The sequence below is a fragment of the Cyprinus carpio genome, chromosome B8 (assembly GCF_018340385.1).
Source record: "Cyprinus carpio isolate SPL01 chromosome B8, ASM1834038v1, whole genome shotgun sequence".
NCBI lineage: Eukaryota > Metazoa > Chordata > Actinopteri > Cypriniformes > Cyprinidae > Cyprinus > Cyprinus carpio.
In genome coordinates this window covers 6,283,924-6,304,098 of record NC_056604.1, presented here as the reverse complement: position 1 = coordinate 6,304,098, position 20,175 = coordinate 6,283,924, and the positions used below count along the sequence as shown (strand labels likewise).

Here is a 20,175-nt window from a genome sequence, read left to right as displayed (position 1 = left end):
AACACGCAGGACAAAATCTGGGTGTATTACTACTATAGCTTTCTAGAAGCAGGTGTAACCTTGACTTAATCACTGTGTCTGGTGTAGCCTAGTGGTTAAAAGATGGTTCACCCAAAAATCATCATTAAAAAAAAAAAAAAAAAAAAGTTGCAAAAGCCTACAATTCTTCTGAGGTCTTACGATGAGGTTTATGTGAGGAGCAGACTGAAATTTACAATGGTGTTCACTGATAATCTCTGCAAATGAATCACTGACTCACTTGAACTACAGAATTGGATTAGTTCCATTCATGAAAGAATCATCCTCTAGGATGAAATCTATGCAAGTGTTATACACAAGGCCCCTGGGCTAAAGGTTGTCGGTTCAAACTCCACAAGGATTGATTTGTGAATTTTAACCGTTGCTCCTCTGAGTAAAACACTTGACCTCAGGTTGCTCCAGAGGGATTGTTCTTAATGGATTGAAGTGTCTGCTAAATCACAAATCAGAAGTAATTAGCAGTAGATATGTGACAATCTCGATTACCGTTTAAAAGATTTTTTCTTCTGTAATGAAATGAATACTTTTATTCAGCATGGATGCCTTAAATTGAGCAAAAGTGACATTTATAATGTTACAAAAGATTTCTAGTTCAAATAAATGCTATTCTTTTGCACTTTCTACTATTCAAAGAATCAAAAAAGTACCAAAAAAATATTAAGCAGCACAACTGTTTTCAACATTGATAATAAGAAATATTTTTTGAGCAGCAAATCAGCATTTAAGAATGATTTCTGAAGGATCATGTAACACTGAAGATTGTAGTAACGTCTGCTGAAAATTCAGCTTTGCATCAGAAATAAATTACATTTTAAAATATATTCATATAGAAAAGAGTTGTTTCAAACTAGAATAATATATCACAGTATTTATTACCAATTAAACGTAGCCTTGGTGAGCATAAGATTTTTACCAACACCAATTTTTTTTTTTTTCAGTTCTTAAAGAAGCCCTATCAAATTAAGCATGTTTAATGTCATGTTCACAAAACTCAAATCAGATGTGTTTTGAGGGATGTATGAACGCTAAATACAATCCTTTAACAGCAAAATGGACAGATATTCAACAAATAATATCTGTAATCTTGCAAACGATCTTATGAGATCCTTTTCCACTGAAATTCCCTCATGCATTATCTGGAATCATGCTATTACAGACAACAGGTTTGCATATTAACTCGACCTGCATTTAAACAAATATTCTGGGTTGCTTTCGACGTAATGTCTATGGGTGGCATGCGTGACATGCTGTCCATTAGAACAGACAATGCATTTTCTGTTTACACCCTGTCTGTAATAACAGACACCATGATATGGTACATCAACTCTACATATAATAACGTACACAATAAACTCCAGTTTATTGTGTTTCAGCAAAACATTTCCTAAAACATCCTTACCTAACATAATCATTGAACACTTTGAACATTCAAGCATTTTTCAAAGAACTGTAATGAAACATTTGGATATTTGTGGACTGTTAAAGATGCTCTCTTACTCCTGGAAATTGTGTAGAATCAGGTTCAGAAAGGAAGTGGTCAATTTTAACCAACTCTTCCCCTTTTTCTGAGAACATACTCAGAAGCAGGCTGGGTTGAGATTTACCTGTCTGTATGTGTCTCTGTGATTCTCATCTGTTCTGGAGTGGTAATACTGTTCGATGAAGCCAAAATACTCTTCCCTCTTCCTCTGGAGAACCAGATCCCTTCGTTCTCTATTGGCTGGAAGATAGCCCTGAGAGAAAGCACATGGAAAGAAGAAAATGCAAATTTAATAGTGTTCAGAACAGAACTGTTGTACACCCACTTTCTTCATGTCTTCCAAGTGTATTTAGCCCTGTAACCAAAATATAACCTATAAATAATGCAAACTAAAATATATTTAAAACAGCAGTATGTAAATTCAGTTCAATACTGTAGTCCCATGAAAGAGAAAAAAAAGCCTTTGATCTTGTTTTTTTTTTCTTCTACATATTGTATCATTTCAGTGAGACAACCTTCTTTATCATGCTGAAGTCAGATGTTTAGTGAATGCCTTTCAGAATACGATCCAACTGATTTTATGCAACCGGCTTTTTTGTGCTGCTCATACAAATGGCACTTTTCAAAAGGCTTCTTATAAGAGAAGCAAATCAGACAAGTTGCATTTCATTTAAGTTCTTAGCAAATGCTTTCCTTCCAAAGTGCCTAAATGAAAAATAAAGTCCATAAAGTGCATTATCATTTAGATGCTAGGGTGGTTCAGAGGTGTCCGGATGGTTTTTAAAGCATCGCTAGGCAGTTGCCAAGATGTTCCGGGTAGTTGCTTACTGCTTATACTTATTTGATCAAAATACAAATAAATCGTATATAATAATATTGTGAAATATCATAATTTAAAAGAACTGTTTTCTAGTTTAATGTATTTTAAAATGTAATTTATTCCTGTGATGCAAAGCTGAATTTTCAGCATCATTAATCCAGTCTTCAGTGTCACATAATTCTTCAGAAATCATTCTTATATGCTGATTTGTTGCTCTTTTCTCATTACTGTCAATTTTGAATACAGTTTCGCTGCTAAATATTTTTGTGGAAACCATGATAATGTATTTTAGGATTCTTTGATGAATAGAAAGTTCAGAAGAACTTTTGTAACAATGTATCTTGAAATCTTTAGTTTTTAAAAAATTGTTATTATATAATCCATTTTTTTGACTGTAGCATTGGATTTCTACTTCAATCAAGACTATGGCTTTTTTGCCTTTAATATTGTCCATTACGGCAAAACTTTACCTGTTATATACACCGAGAAAACTTTGTAATTCAGACTGCATAGAGTAATTGCTTCAATAATAGTATAGTATGAATAATGGTATGAGCAATAATAATAGTGATGCTTGCCTAACTAAAAAACACACTTGAAAATATAGAACACAAGCCTTTGATCTCAAAAGTCAAGAGAAAAAAAAAATCCACAACTCTGGGAGAAACTTCTAATCATGTAACTACTAAACTAACACGCAGATAGGATGCAACTGTGCTAGTACATACTTACTAGCTACAGATGATTCCCTAAAGAGCAGACAACAAGTGCAGGCTATTTGTAGAGCAGACGTGGAGGCGTGGAACTGTCAGTTAGATCGTTGTCATGACTCTCCATCATGTTTCAGAAAACGATGTTTTTAAAAGTGCCTTCCCCTCCCATTGTTTCTCAACTCTTGTTTTAATGAGCACACACAGAGTTGCAGAGCACTTGAACACATAAATGATAACGTACATTCAGAATCCGACTCGATGCAGCTCACGTCTGTTGCTTCAGGCGAATAATAAGTGCACAAACTCCGCTCGTTTGGATTCACCCATCAAAACTTTAATAACGGCTATTAAACTCCATGCTGAAAATCAAAATGATCTTAAAACTGCTTTCCAATGCTATTCCAAGAAGGTCTTGGCGAGATCTGTGTGCTGTAAATCAAGGATCGATGTTGGAAACGTTTACATTTGGTGCCATAAAACAAACGTGATGTAAACCAACAAAAACAAAACACAACTGTTGCTCTTTACAATCACAATTTGAATATGAAAAGCTGAGACAAAATGTTTGGTTTTGTTTTTTGTCACATAAGCATACGTTTAGCATGCGTCTGCCTCGGTAATTTTATACATATGGAATTATTCCGCTTAATCCCCCTAGCAAAGAATGCATGAAGCAGTAAAAGCTTGGAGGAGCTGGGTCGGGGTGGGGATTTGCTTGTACAGCTTAGCCCAGAGGTGTGTGTTATTGACTGTGTAAGCATGCGCCAGAAACGCAAATGAGGCTTGTAAAGCATTCTCCGAACATCCACCCACATACAGCCACAACACAGCAGCCCACTCTACCCCTCCGATGATGACAGTCACAATTCTGCTGACATTAAGTGCTCAGCAAAACCAATATTGCAAAACAAATCAATACCGCACATTAAACTGAAAGGGGTGTGGAAGTTTTATACTCTCTGTGCAGCCTATGCAGAACTAAAATGCTTGCAGGTTTGTTATGCTGGTTTACAGTAAATAAAAAAAAAAGAAAAAAAGATGATTTTTCCTTGATAAATTGTTTATTACGGCATTTTTGTATTATTCATTCAATTCAATTTCTACTTGGCTGCATGTATAAATAAGTAGCTCAAAACATGTTTAACAAACCCAACACAATTAATTTATTTTCCTAAAGAAAACAGATATATTAAGATATATCAGTAATAATTATATATAAAAAATTAGAAGGCATTAAAACCAAGGTTAGGGCATGTGTCCACGATAACAACATGAGCGAGCTCAAGTACATCTCACAACATATTTCAGTCCTTTTCTTCCACATCTTTTCTTGTCATCTCACTGCTGTTTGTTTGAATAGCATGCCAACATGAACATGAAATATACAGTAGTGGTAAATACTTACAGATAAGAGTCTCCAGGTGACTGGCCGAACTTCACGAGGGATTCCCGACCAACTATGCTTCCGTAACTCCTCTGTATGAACAAAACAAAATCCAAAATGACAAATACTTCAGCAGCACAACTGCTGTGTTGATTCATAGCTACAGAGATGAACAGCTGCTTTGATGACACATCAAACTGCAGTTTGGATGTGAAAATACAATGTAAAAATACAGCTGCAGGAGCAGAATGCTGGAATTAAAGTATATCAGCAGTTAAAACATGTATTAAGAATTTGTTCATAAGCGGTGATAGAAAATCACGCTTTAAATCAACAGCCGTCTGCCTTCACAGGACTGGTGACACTAACTTATAGTTCAATCAACATAATCAATAAACAATTATTTTTAATTAGCAAACACACTCAGAGTTTTCACAACCATGCCACCTTGAATTACGGTAACTCCAATAAGACAGCAAGCTATAACTGCACATTGATTTTAAAGTAATGGCTGGGAAGTTGACGATTCACAGGTGATGGAGCAATGGCTTGGGATGTCAGCATGATGTCTGGAGAGCACATTTAGGCAAACAGCTTAAAAAGCATCTGTGTCGTGGCCTGCTGTCCTGTTTCCCCATACGGCTCACGTGAACAATTCTGTTTTTCTCTGAATGCACCATAAAAATGATTTTCTTAATCAGTGTTTGTCTTGTTTTCCAGTAAAATATCTAAACATCATTACAAGAAAATAGGATATCAAAATTTGTTTTTTTTTAGAGAAAATATCCTGAAATAAATGTACATTTCTTAGCACACTGGCTGTTTCTTGTTTGAATAATAAATCTCGAATTACGATAGATTTATGCTTAAAACAAGAGAAAATATTTGCCAATGGGTAAGAAAAAGAAACTTAATTCAAGACATATTTTTAAGCAGGAGTTGAATAATATATATGTTTAATAATATATTATGAATAAGGGTTTACATCTTACACAGTTTTGCTTCTCAAGTGAATCCTTTTGCTTTAAGTATGTTAGACTGGAAATAAATACTAATTAAGAAAATGATTTTTGCGGTTTATTTTCTTTTTTATTATGTCTCTGAAAAAAAAAAAATAATAATAATTTAACAAAATCTTGTAAGTACCCTTTACTTATTATTTCGTTTTAACTATGTTTGACTGGAAAACAAAATACAAATACTGATTAAGAAAATGATTTTTGAAGTTTATTTTCTTTTTTATTATGTCTCTGAAAAAAATAAATAATAATAATTTAACAAAATCCTGTAAGTACCCTTTACTTATTATTTCGTTTAAACTATGTTTGACTGGAAAACAAAATACAAATACTGATTAAGAAAATGATTTTGGCAGTTTATTTTGTTTTTAATTATGTCTCTGAAAAAATAATAATAATAATTTAACAAAATGCTGTAAGTACCCTTTACTTATTATTTTGTTTTAACTATGTTTGACTGGAAAACATGACACAAATACTGATAAAGGAAATGATTTTGGCAGGTTATTTTCTTTTTTATTATGTCTCTGAATAAAAATAAATAAACTTAACAAAACTTTAGAGATTTAGGAGCTACTAAATTTAAATACTTTGGGCAAATCAAAACAGACAATTAAAATGTCACAAAGAAAACTCCTAAATTCCACACCAGAGTATGGTTTAAAAAAAAAAAAATCATGTTACAATTCAATTTCTTCAGAAAATGTGTCCTTGTAAAACTTGCTACGCAGTTGCTAGGGTATTCTGTGTGGTTGCTAGGTGGTTTCATACCAGCACCAAGCCAAAATAGCCCCAAGGCTCCAATTACTTACAAAAGCAGATGTCTCCTTAACATGCATAGTATCAGTAAACAAATCAAGACAAGCTACATGCTAGTGCGACTGGTCACAATTATGATTCCTGCCTTTGCAATAACCACTAAAAAAAATAAAGAAAAATAACAGTCTATTGTAATGTACTTTCGAATCTTACAATAAAGAGCAAAGATAATTGTTGTCATAACAACCAGATGAATCACAGTTAATTTTAACCATCTCTCTGTCGGTTCCTTTTATTTTTTAATAGAATGGAGCTTTTCAACTCCACTGCTCTCAATTACTTATTTTGTCATTGTTATTAAGTAAACATTACATTACAGGTGGATGCCATTCGACCAGATATCATCGATCTGTTTAGATGCTGAAGTCTAAACCACTTTTTAAGGATTGTTTTTGTGAACTCCCGCCAAGCCCTCTGGGTCATTGTGATCCGTGAATGTAAAAACAGCTTTTCACGACGTCTATGAAAACTTAAAGACTTGCTGAGAAACATCTGGTGAGATCGCTCCTGGGTCGTTTTTGAGTTAGAACAAACACAAAACTGATATCCAAGCGCTCCTAAAATACTGATGGCATTGGACACCTGCCAACCGTCATATGACAGCAGAATGATGAAAGATCTCAGAAGCTATTATGAACTCAGAATACTGTGCAGGGAAGCCCCTCCAACTATATCACAAGTACATTTTTCATAAGTGCATACGCATTATTTTCCCCTCCAATGACTGATGGTTCTCATTCCCTTGTGATTTCAGCCTGTCGCTCAGAAAGCTCAGAGCCTGCGGAGGCTGAAACTTAGTTATAAAGCAAAGAAGAGTGAGTCTCTTTGATAGCATCATTATAGCATCAGCGGCACAAATGAGTGCAGGCAGACACAGAACTTGTTTTTGTTTCGCCAGCTCGCAGGTGCACTCGAAGAGACGATTGGCTGGAGGACGTGGAGAGAACAGAAGGGCCTCTCAGCGTGAACTCAGGAAGACTAGGATAACATCATGGACGGTTTTCAACCATTCTGCCATCCCACACTGTCTCACCTGGCAAAGAGATTCAGCTAGAGGCAGAAAAGCAGGCGAGAGAATGAGGTGTGAACACATGTGAGGGTTTTGCGGCTTTCTGTTTTGAGATGGTCCCTGATGGATGGGCTTTAATATCTTACACAAATAACCCACAAGTGGCCACTTTTATAATCCCACTGAAAACAGACCTTATCCCTTTTTTTTCTTTTAATGCTTGCACAAATCACTAATTGTTCGTTTTAAAGCTTACCCAAGTCTGTGTTGGGACTGGCAAGTAGCTGCTTGAATTTATCCAATCGAGTCTTCTCTCTCACCATCATGAGCGGAGCTCCTGAGGCATTTTGATCCGAAATGCGGGCAACCAATGGAATGATGGGCCGCACAGGAAGTGACTGCTGTTTTTGCAGAGTGTTGCGAGCTAAACAGGACAAAAAAAATACAAATATTAAGCATTAATAATAAAATGTGTCATAAAAATCTTTTTAAAAATTATGAATAACATAAATATGATATGTTAAAATATTTTTTAATTTAGGTACTATTAAATAAATGTAAAAAATATATTATTTAACATGGATATATATTATACAGCACCTCCAGGATTTCGCAGAACTTTTTTCTGATTTTTGCGGCCTAAAATGACTGATTTTGCTGCGGCTTTTCTCAAAATTTTCATATATACGCCACTGCATTTCTTATTGTTTTGCAGTGAAAATATACCACAGACAACATTCTTCTAACACTGTTATGACTTTTTTGACTTCGAGGACCACTGTACTAGCACTACAGTTCTACAGAAGGTGGCACCAGCACCTGACAGTAAAGCACTCTCCCTAATCGCACATGTACATCTCGGAGACATCTATTTAATATCTACATTTACATATGCAAGATGCATTTTTAAGAGTGCTTGTTCATCTGCAGTACGTCTTCAGAATGTTTCCTGTCAGATGTCAAATAGACATTTATTAGAATGCATGTAAAACTTCCAAGACGCTTATCAGAGTACACAGCAGATGTTTCCCAGATCTTTACCAGACGCTTACAGATGTAATAAATTTTACATCTGATTAAATGTACTTTTATTACTGTCATTCATAATGTCTAAATATAATTTATTTATTTATATTAGGGAGTGGAAATGGCCTATAAGGAATCGTCAGATTAAACATAACTTTCAAATTCGGTAATACTTAAAGCATTGAAGTGCTGGGAAAAGTTGTGTGAAGCATTTAAAAACACCTGAAAACATTAGACCATTTCTGCCACAAGTTGTTCCTGTAGTTTTACTATGTTAAATCCATGGTGAATGGTGGTGGAGATTTGTGTTTATTGAACAATGTTTTTCCTGGTCTCCACATCAGTGGCGTTTGTTCTGATATCTGTAGCTTTGACAGAATACTGCGCCGAATTTGAATGCTTCTCACAAGATTTCACAGAGATGTTGATTCTCTGGTGAATTCGACTGCTTTCTTCACACTGCATCTCCCAGCGCAGTGTATATCAGTGTCGCGTGATCGAGATCAGCCCGCGGCTCCGGCTCGAGCGTTGATTCGTTCCGCTTTCGGTTCGTTTATCCAATGTAGCTCTTGTAAATCGGTCATGATGAGAACGCAAGGCTGTTCATTCCATTTTTGGAACTGAGAAACAACCTTTCTTTGAGTGAATGCGCATTGCGATGATGTCACAGGACGCGTCTTAGCCCAAATTCTGCTGAAAATTTTCGGCAATTACGAAAATGTGTGAGTTTTTCGAAAATCACAAAATCCTGGAGGGATTTTGCGATAAATTCAGCGATCGCAAAAATCACAAAATCCTGGAGGGACTGATTATACACCCCCCCCCCCCCTCTTTTTCTTTTTTACAGTTTTTTTTTTTTTTTTTACATTAGATTGTTTTAACAAAATGTCCTTAAATATTTTGTCATGTCAATTAATTTCAGTGAATTTTACTTTTTTTATTAATAAATTAAATACACTGCCGTTCAAAAGTTTGGGATCAGTAAGATTTTTTATCTATTTTAATGGAGTATCTTGTGCTCATCATGGCTGTTTTTTTTATTTTTTAAACAAAAATACTGAAAAAAACTGAAGTATTGTGAGATTATCTCTACAAATAAAATATTTTTACATTATCAAAATTTATAACACCCAAAAATGAATAAAAATGACATTAATAACCAAAAAAGAAAATTATGTCATTAATGACTCCCTCATGTCGTTCCAAACCCGTTTTTGATTTTTCTTCGGACCAGTATAAGATATTTTTAGTCCGAGAGCTTTCTGTCCCTCCATTGAGAAATGTATGTACGGTATAAAGAAAGGAGTAATAAAAACATCTTCAAAGTAGTCCATGTGACCTCCGGGTAGTCCGTTAGAATTTTTTGAAGCATCGAAAATACATTGGTGTCAAAAAATATCAAAAAACTACAACTTTATTCAGCATTGACTTCTCTCCCGGTGGTGTGTGAGCGCGTTCACAACACTGCAGTTTAGTGATATCCGGTTCGCGAACGAATCACCCGATGTAACCGGATCTTCTTGAACCAGTTCACCAAATCGAACTGAATCGTTTGAAACGGTTTGCGTCAACAATAAGCATTAATCCACAAATGACTTAAGCTGTTACTTTTTTTTAACATGGCTAACACTCCCTCTGAGTTCAAATAAACCAATATCCCGGAGTAATTCATTTACTCAAACAGTTGATGACTGTGAAGAGTAGAACTGAAGATGAACACCGAGCGAGCCAGATAACGAACGAAACATTGACTCGTTCTCGTGTCAAGAACCGGGTTGCAACGACAGTTTTCGGATCACACGGTTAGTGATGGAAGTTTCTGTTCTTTTCCGCGAACCGTTCTTTCGGGACAGTTTGATTCAATAAACCGGTTGCCGAAAACGGTTCACCAGTTCTTTTGCTCTCGACGTAATGACTTCATTGGCGATGATTGCCCTTGATTCAAGTCTTCGAAAGCGCTCATAACATTAGCACAGAATCAGTTCAGAATCAATACCTAAAATTCAGTCAGACGCGCTTGTGTCAGTCTGCTTCACGCATGCGCAGTACTCATCACTCCTCGCTTCTCGAACCGGAAGCGTCCGACAGAAACGGTTCTTGACACGAGAACGAGTCAATCGTTCGTTATCTGGCTCGGCTCGGTGTTCATCTTCAGTTCTCTCTTCACAGCAGTTCAGTCAGTGTACTGTTTGAGTCAATGAATACTCCGGGATATTGGGTTTATTTGAACTCAGAGGGAGTGTCAGCCATGTTAAAAATTAACAGCTTAAGTCATTTGTGGATTAATGCGAATTGTTGACGCGAACCGTTTCAAACGACTTCAGTTCGATTTGGTGAACTGGTTCAAGAAGATCCGGTTACATCGAGTGATTCGTTCGCGCCGGAACCGATATCACTAAACCTGCAGTGTTGTGAACGCGCTCATAACAGACCCGGGAGAGAAGACAAGGCTCGTGTTTTTGAATTTTTTGGACCAAAATGTATTTTCGATGCTTTAAAAAATTCTAACGGACCCTCTGATGTCACATGGAAAGCAGGTGATGGATGTTTTTATTACCTTTCTGGACGTGTGACAGTATTTTACATACATTCTCAATGGAGGGACAGAAAGCTGCGCATGACTAAATCTAAAATATCTTAAACGCTTACATGCAGTCTGTGATTGGACAGTCAAAAAAACAATCGAATGTGATTAATTGCACAGCCCTACTTACATGCAGTCTGTGATTGGACAGTCAAAAAAATATTTATACAACTACACCAGCCATATAACTAACAGTAATTATGTAATGATGGGACTTTTTAGATTAAAGGTAGGTCGAAAAAAAACCCATATCTGACTGATGATTATATCTTCTTACAAGCTTAAAAACAACAGCTACCAGCATACCTGCATTAACATTCAGCTGGGCGTCACTACTGGACTTTACCACCCTGCCATTGGCTGGACCTCTTTCTATATCCAGTCGTTCTTGACTGGGGTTTGTGCTGATTGGTTCCTGCCTGTCCAGTGAAGGGGGCAGTGGCTCTGTGTCTTCTGGGGTTTTGATGATTTTGAGGCGGGGTGTTTGAGGCATGTATTGTGATTGGACAGGTGAAGATGAGAGCTGTTTAAGACTAAACACACTGTCATCCTCTTCATCATCAATGTCCCATGCATCATTGGTGCTCCGAGCAAATTCGTGGAAAGTGGAAGGTTTTTTGGATTTGGTGTTCACACTGCTAACCTTTGGAGCATCTTTTAATCTGTAGGGAAAAAAATAAAGAGGTTTTAGAACATGGCAATATTGCACACGCTCTATAACATATGAACTGGTTACAGTTAGAAAGGATAATGCAAGACCAATTTAAAAAAAAATCTAAAGTTGCAAAAGGTTTATGCAAATCTCACACTTGGATTCAGACCACAACTAAAAGGCAGAAAACATGAATGAAAAAAGTAAAGGCACAAATAACTGAAAAAACAAATTGCTGATGTGCATGCAGACAGTCGACTAGCAGCAGCAGCACTTACAGACGGTGTCTGCGTGGGTCCAGAGGAGGGTGCTGTGCTCCATATACTGGCTGTAAACTAAGAGAAAGAAGAGCTGATGTGTGCTTTAAAGAGAATCAGAAACAGTACTATTTAACAGTAACACTATATTTCAAAATACAATATAACTACAATATTAAACAAAACACACAATAACGATCTATATCACAATATTGTTATTTTTGCTATAAAAAAGGTCTTTATGATTAAATAAAATAAATAAATAAAGCTCACTGAAGACAAGTAAACAGTCAGCAATTTAATAAGAATAAGAAACTAATTACAAGCAATAGGACAAAAAAAAAACACTACAGTAGAACAAATAAATAAGAAATGCTACATCGTGTAAAGTAATGAAAAGTATCAAAACACTTTATATTCTTCACTGAGTAAATCTAATATATATTTCTTCATTTTTAAGTTACAAAAGTGATTTAGTTAATAGCAGTGAGAGATTTTCTTATTGTATTTAACTGTTCGAGGCCTATGAATCGGCCTTAGTACTAAATAAATCGGCCTAACTCCGTTCAGTACTCCTGCACATTATGAGCACGTCTTCATGTGTGCCCACATCTCTCAGACAACGCGCTCATACAGCGAAATGAATTCGTTTACTGCTGATTGCATTTAAACGGCTTAAAAGCTCTTGTTTTTAAACCGCAATGCTTAAAAACATGTGCAAACGTTAAGTTTTAGTGACCGGGTAGCACAGCAACGTCATGTGAGCATGTACGTTAACCACGATAGGCAAAAATCTCTAGCAGTTGACACATTTCTACCACCCCTAGGACTGGATGATCCTAAAATTGTCAGCCTCATGATCATATGATAGTAACTGATATAATCTCAATATTTACATATTTACAATGTGACTTTCCATCTTCTATGGTATAAAAAAAGTAAACTTCTAAGAAATATCCTGGCCACTTTTCCATGTAATGAAAGGCTGACTGGGAACAGCAACCTTTAAAATGAGATAAAAGGCACCATAAAAGTATAACAAAGCTTTAAATCAGAGATGCTATCAAAACATTTCTTTGCCCTCATACTGTACTTCTGAGTCACTGAGTCACAAGACAAGGAGGGATAGTGAAACTAAGTCAATGACACAGCTGTGTTCATGACAGAATACTAGCTTACTGCATTCCACATAATATAAACCATGTTTCAGATAGAACATTACATACACTACCAAAAATTTGTTGTTTTGTTTTTCCTTTAGGAAAGAAATAACATTATATATTAAGGATTGAAATAGTTCATAAATAAACAAATGACAAATTTAAAAATATTTTCAAATATTAAGCCGATTTTAATTGTAATAATAATAATAATAATAATACACAATTTCACTTCTTTTTAACTGTATTTTTGATACACAGCTTTGGTAAGCATTAGGCTTAGAGACTTCGTTATTAACATTAAAAAATAAATCTTGCTGATCTAAAACATTTGAACAGTAGTTAGGGTTAAGTTTAAACCTGAGTGGTGTAGACAACAGATCACAAATCACAGCAGTTGATTAAAAAGTTAAATACAATGTATTATGAGATACATAGTGCTAGGTTGTATTTTGGACATTTGGCAAATAATCGGTCATCTAGGTATGCAATGCATACATAAAAGTTGCATACTATGAACAGAAAATAATACATACTACAGAAACCATAGGAATAGTATTATGCTATTCTACACATAGCCTCTAGAAAAAAGTAACAATCAAATAAAAGTTGCATTAAAATCATTGTCACATCCATAGTGCTGCTTAACTGTATACTGCAAATACACTCTGAATATTTTTATATATATACCGAAACACACAGCAAAAAACAAATATCTGGAAATGTAGTGGTAGTTTAAAACAATTCCAGAACAGGAGGATAGACCTGCTAGTGCTTGGTGACAGCAAAAGAAAATACATCTCAAACTAAAAGCCAAGCACACTGCTGGGTCCTCCACATTACTACAACATATAAATATAAATCTCTACAATATCACAGACTATTGTGAGTTACTATGCAATATCCTGCATAATGATGAGAGAAGTCCAAACACTGCAATGCCAAGCAGAATTTTTACGGGCAACACAGGGCCATAGGTGTGGTTATATTGTTGACAGGAAAATTAACATGGCTATTATGGTATGGTTGTAATATGGTTGTTACAAGGCCCTTTTCTGGTGAAGTCAACACAATACTAAAGGCATTATGTGCAAATGGGACCACAGAATAGTTGGCAAAAGCACAATGCAGCTGAAATATGGCTCATCAATTTTCATGCGAGTAGAAAATGAAAGGTAAATTACTTCCAGATATGTAAGCAAGCTGCTCGCATTTGCATTAAATATTGGGCTGTGAGCGAGGAGTGTGTTTGAGTATGCGAGCAGTTTGCTAGAGGGCAGCCTTATCTTAAATGTGTGCTGTTCCTTCTGCTAAACACACACACACACACACACACACACACACACACACACACACACACACACACACACACAGAGAAGACTTTTCCACACTATAATCTACAAACAAAAGCTAACAGAGTGGGAAAACTGTCAATGTAATTAATCATTTCCATTGAGAATTTCATTAACATGCTATTATAATGAATTAAACAAGTGAATAATTCACTTATCAACTAACAAGACATACTCTGTGAATGAACAACTTTTTGTGTGCCTCTCTACAACTGTAGGACATATCATTTTACTAGGATGACACCAAAGTCGTCTGGAAGCATCTAGTATCTCTTTTGCATGCTCTGTCCCTTCTGTTAACTGAGATAAATGGAGGGAAGGTGGCCACACCTCTCGTCCACTCATGTTACAGCGGGGTCACACCCACTGCGCGTCCTCCAACTGCTGCCGATTCACCTGAACAAGCAACTCAAACAGTCTGGAATCACAACCACACCCAAACAATAATGGCTGCTTCGGTCCCATCACAGAGTAGAACCCCATCTGTTTCTAACATCATCTTCATTGTGTACTGCTCATAATACAGAACATTTCTGAAGATATGAGACCATGAAAACTGTAGTAAAATGTATCAAACGTATCAAATATATCAATTTTAAGAGACAAAGAACTGAAAAAAGGAAACTTTGTCAATTAATAAGCCATTAAAGTTCAGAAATTTGTAAAATAAATAACTACATACATATATATACACATATTATGTACATATACACACATTATATATATATATATATATATATACACACATATATAATTCAAACTGAACATCTCATGGCTCAATGTCTTATGGACTATCCTCCATTGCAGTCACATGCCCCTCGGATGGCCAACTCCTGTAGTTTGGCCTTCTTGATCTTTGGCCTTGGCTAAACCAGCTGGCCACACTCTCTCTAGCAGCAAAATCTTCCAGAATTGGCCCCTCTACACTGATTCTTATCAGATCTTCCACTGTCTGAATGAAGGGATGCTCTAGTGTCTGATTTGAACAGCTAAACAGTCCCTAAACAGGTTATACTACTGTCTCAGATATTAAAATAGTTCAGTTTTGTACGTAACAGCAAAGTGATTATATTTCATTTTGTTTTTTTATTAAGTTAATTTAGAAAAACGTTTGGAGCATTTATTGTTTGTTAAATATAAGTTTTAGTTTTTTTTTAAAGTAACAACCAAGTGGCCAACGTTAGACAGTGAGCCTATGTTTGATTAATTTAGCCTTCTCAAATCATCACGACTTGCCTAAAATAAAATCTATAGATATAAAACAGTTCAAGCATATAACAATGTTTAAATGCTATTGTATGCTCATTGTACTGCCGCATTCGTAAGTGAATAAAACTATTTAAAAGCAAGTCTTCATGTGTTTCTACAGTCACTGTGCAGGTTTCTCTTTGTGAGGTTTGGTTAGCAGTGACTGAAACGTATCTTTACACACAACTGCCAGTCTGCATGGAGAGGATCTTGAGACTCCAGTAGCTTCAAACACCTGTCTGCTGCTCAGCAGTGGCTTTTTTACAGCTGGCATTACTATCCAGTTCATTTGTTTGACAGAAACTTTCCTTAATTAATCTTTATCTGACCAAGATCTTCTAGTTAGATTATTTGTTCTTGTCGCTTCATAATGTTACAGTTGAACTACTGATGACAATTGGACTATTCTGAAGATGCTTTTCATACTTTTCTGGACTTTGACAGTGTATTTTACTTGTCAGTCTATGAGACAGTCACAAGCCTCCCGGTTTTCATCCAAAATATGTTAAATTGTGTTCCGAAGATGAACAAAGTGTTTGGAATGACATGGAGATAAGTGATTAATGACAAAATTTTCATTTTGGGGTGGAGTATCCCTTTAAAATAATATATAACATTATCAATAATTTACAGTATAAACGATTCTATTATATTGAGCACCAAATCATGAATCCTGAAATGGCTGCTGTATTTTAAAAATATAGTTTTAAATTATGCTAAAATAGAAAAGAGTTCTTTTAAAGGGATAGGCTAGTTCACTCAAAAATTAAAATTCTGTCATCATTTACTCATCCTCATGTTGTTCCAAACCTGTAGCCCTATGGGTTTCTATTTTGTGTTAAACATAAAAGAAGATATTTTGAAGAATGCTGGGTACTCAGAAAGTTGATGGCCCCCATTGACTTCCATAGTATTTATTTCCCTACTATGGAAGTCAATGGGAACTAACAACTGTTTGGTTCTTCAAAATATCTTGTTTTGTGTTCAACATAAGAAAGAAATGTATTCACGTTAGGAACAACATGAGGGTGAGTAAATGATGGCAATTTTCATTTTTGGGTGAACTATTCCTTTAAACTGTAATAATAATGTTTCTTAAATGTATTTTTGCTCAAATAAATACATCTTATTTTTTCAGAAACAAAAGATCTAACTGACACCACGCTTTTGAATGGTAGCAAATGTCAGTGTAAAAAAAGAAAGAAAAAAAGCATACATTTTAAGCATAGCACAGAGTATGTGTATAAAACTTGCATTAAACAAAATAAAAGAGACTGAAGAATATCTAGGAGTAAAAAAACAAACAAACAAAAAAACAAGCTTTAAGAATAAAGCCAATGGCAAGTTAACAACATAAAACCTATTGGCAATCAATTCTAGATAATACAGATATAATATTGAGTTAACAGCAAACAATCTGGAACTACAACAATCTTTAACAACTCTCTCTTAAAAGAAATGAATATATGTTTATATGTTTTAAAGTCTGAATGGACAAAAACATATAAAACAATTCAATACACTCCCATAAAAAGTAAAAATAGTCCTGAAAATCAATCATCATGTGCGAATATTACCTCTTAAAGAAAAAAGTGAATTTCAGTGCCTGCTGTACACCCACAGTAGCAGCGCACCTTCCACACTGACTGCATGAGAGTTCCTCTTTTGCAGGATTATGCAAGGCCTGATATAAAATCGTATCTACAGGAAACTGTCCAGTCATCACAAGCTTGCGTTCGCACTCAGATGAACTGATTCTGTCTGTGACAATGAAAATCCTAACAACTCGCAATGAAGCACACTCAGCAAACTCTCTCCCCAGACTAAACACAAGGCCCAGCAAGGACAAATTGGACAACCTACATGTCTGCTTTAAGAGGTTCAGTTACCATTTAATTAAATAGCTACTGTTTAGAAAACAACCAGAGTAATGCATATGCAGGTAGTTGTGCTTCCTATACAAGAAAACTGCCATGGCAAGTACTTATTAGTACATAGATAGCATTGTATAGTTAGTCCAGTTACTGTAACATCATAACAAATTATTATGAAATCATACAGTGTAAGAAACTTTACGTTGTAGATTAAAATGGCAGCTAAAAGCCAAGTTACCACAGTTTTATAGTAATAAAAATTAGGTATTTCGGTGATAACTATGCTTACCATGTAGAACTTCAGTAAGGATTGATATAAACCAACACTAAATTCGCTAAAATACGGCCACAAGTGGAGACCACACCGGCGGTTTCATAATATACACAAATAATCCTAATTTTGATCTTGATAAGCAAAAACGTAACACACGTTCAGAATAGCTATGCTGTCAAAATAGACAGCTCACTATGTTTTGGCACACAGCCTCGGTGTCTAGTAAACAAAGCAGCTGGTCAGAGTCGATACATTAATATAAAATGACTACAAAAGAACACACTTAAAGTACTTAGAAGAAATAAATTATTAAACTCACCTTCCGGGAACCTTTGGGTTTCTCCTCCAGAAATGAATCCTGTTGTCGGTGGCCATGGCGAGAGGACGCCCAATTTCATTCACAAACAGCCATGAAAGCGAACCCCACGCCGTCAACCGACATGTGCAGATATCCAACGGCGAAAACGATGTTATTAACTGTATTGCCGCATATGTCTTACTTTGTTTTGATTAGTTACAGCGGGTATTTTGCCACCACAGAATGTGCCTACAGCGGTTCTGGATGGACGTCGCCATCTTGGAGGTGCATGAGGTCGCGCTGTGATTGGTTGAAATGACGAACAGGTGCATGGGAGCGGACCAATGGGGTTTGAGTTTTATTGGACGGAGACTCGTATTTTAGCTTTACTTTGATCTCTACAACACCTACATTCTTTGAAACCATGTTTACTATAATGTACAGAACAATACAGTAACCTGTGGAACATAAAGGTGCAATACAGAAGATACAGAAAAAAAATATTGCTGCACAATCGGTGCATTCAAAAAGTTCCACAAAATCCTGCTACTAAATTTCCAAAACTTAACATCTCCCCTCCATTGAGGTTTGTTTGTATTTCTCGTTATTGCAAATGATTATTCTCATAATAGTCTCATTAGATTGCTGCAATACAGATATACTGTAATAAATCATCATATTCGGAAAAATTGTTTGTTTGTTTGTTTTAAATCAGTATAAATTAAAATCAGTACAATAAATAACGCAATGATGAATAAATGCTTCACAAATTATGTCATTATGTATTATTTATCCCCCGTGATTAATTATCTTTTTAACCATTATGCATTATAATGCATTGATGAAAGAGTCAATTCGCAGTTCCTCAATTTGAACACTAGATGGAAGTAGTTACCCATACATTTATAACGCTCCTCAGCTCTGAATGAAATTGAAAGTAAGAGTTTCCTCTGCTGTTCTGAACCATGTACTGTATTTGCTGCAATATTCATATTTTACTTTTTATTATCAGCTGAATTCTTAATTAGATTTTTGCAAACGTATGTTTTGCAAAGACTGATTGTTTCATAGCATATGTTAAAAAAATAACTTTTAACATTAACCTTTACATTTTTTGAAAAACTAATATTTTAGTTAAATCACAATAAACACGCACTTACCTGTCCACACCAAACTTATTTTTAAATAAAAAAATAATCTTACAAATAAAAAAAAAAAAATAAAAAATTAGATTGCAGCTTCATACTTTAATAACGCTTTTTTATATATTGTATGTATTGTAAAGTATATTGTAGTAAATGAAATAGTAAGTATAGTAAATATTAAAAGTAATATTAAAATGGATTGTGAACTGAATGCAGTCTTAAGTGTTTTTATATTAGAATGATTGTTAAAATAAAAAGTAAAAAAAAAATAACAACAGCTGCAGATGGAAAGTAAATATGCCTAAAGCAAAGCAATTATACAAACATCAATAGTGGAAAGTTAGACATGATACTTCCTGTGAACTATAGATGGAAAATAAAGCACTGCTCGTGATTCCTAAAACCTGTGGCCTCAAATAGCTTTTGCTATTGTTATTCTACAAGGGCCCTTAAAAGAGTAGAACTTCCTCAACATTCAGACAGTAACACTACTCTCAACACACCGGGTTTATCAGGGTTCATTTACAAAAAGCTGATATGGAAGTATTATGTTTGTGTCTGTAATGGATGTGGAAATGAGCGCTAAATGGTGTGAATGAGTTCCCTCCTCTCTTGTGTTTGTGTTTGGGATCCTCCTGCCCCCTCATTAAAGCGCTTCCTCTGAGTTCATTCACGCACGCCACACATGAAACAAACAGATGAAAGGTCACGTTGCCCGCGTCCCTCAGGAAGCCATGGCATCTGTGGAATGCTGCTTTATTTTCCTCCTAATTGCCCTGTGTTTGGGGTTTTTTGTCGAGTGAATGCAAAAGCGTGTGTGTGTTGTTGGTTCTTCAGGGCCACACACTCCCAGAGTAGGGTTATCGAGTGCATGCACCAGGCCGTTCTGTCTCGTTGGTCAGCAGACTGAGACAGGAAGTCTAGAAAGACGATATCCTGCTTCTGCAGCATGTATGTCACTCTTCTCCGAAGGGAAATTATAAGGAAAAACACCACATAAGCACTCCAAAGTCCACCCAGAG

At 35.6% G+C, this 20,175-nt stretch overlaps 1 protein-coding gene across 2 annotated transcripts in view; it reads right to left on the bottom strand.

Annotated features, from left to right (window-relative positions):
* The window catches only part of LOC122138223 (TBC1 domain family member 22B-like), a 45,585-nt gene extending 27,259 nt beyond the window's left edge, over positions 1-18,326 (bottom strand). Inside the window, exons 1-6 of one of the 2 annotated variants that reach the window (XM_042729364.1) lie at positions 18,030-18,326; positions 11,824-11,880; positions 11,200-11,555; positions 7,540-7,707; positions 4,458-4,528; positions 1,644-1,772 (exon numbers count right to left, since the gene is read on the bottom strand). In XM_042729364.1, coding sequence (XP_042585298.1) covers positions 1,644-1,772; positions 4,458-4,528; positions 7,540-7,707; positions 11,200-11,555; positions 11,824-11,880; positions 18,030-18,085 — 837 coding nt within the window. In that variant the 5' untranslated portion in view covers positions 18,086-18,326. The remainder of the gene's footprint in view (positions 1-1,643; positions 1,773-4,457; positions 4,529-7,539; positions 7,708-11,199; positions 11,556-11,823; positions 11,881-18,029) is intronic. The other variant, XM_042729365.1, reaches the window with a different exon arrangement.
* Between the last annotated feature and the right edge of the window lie 1,849 nt (positions 18,327-20,175).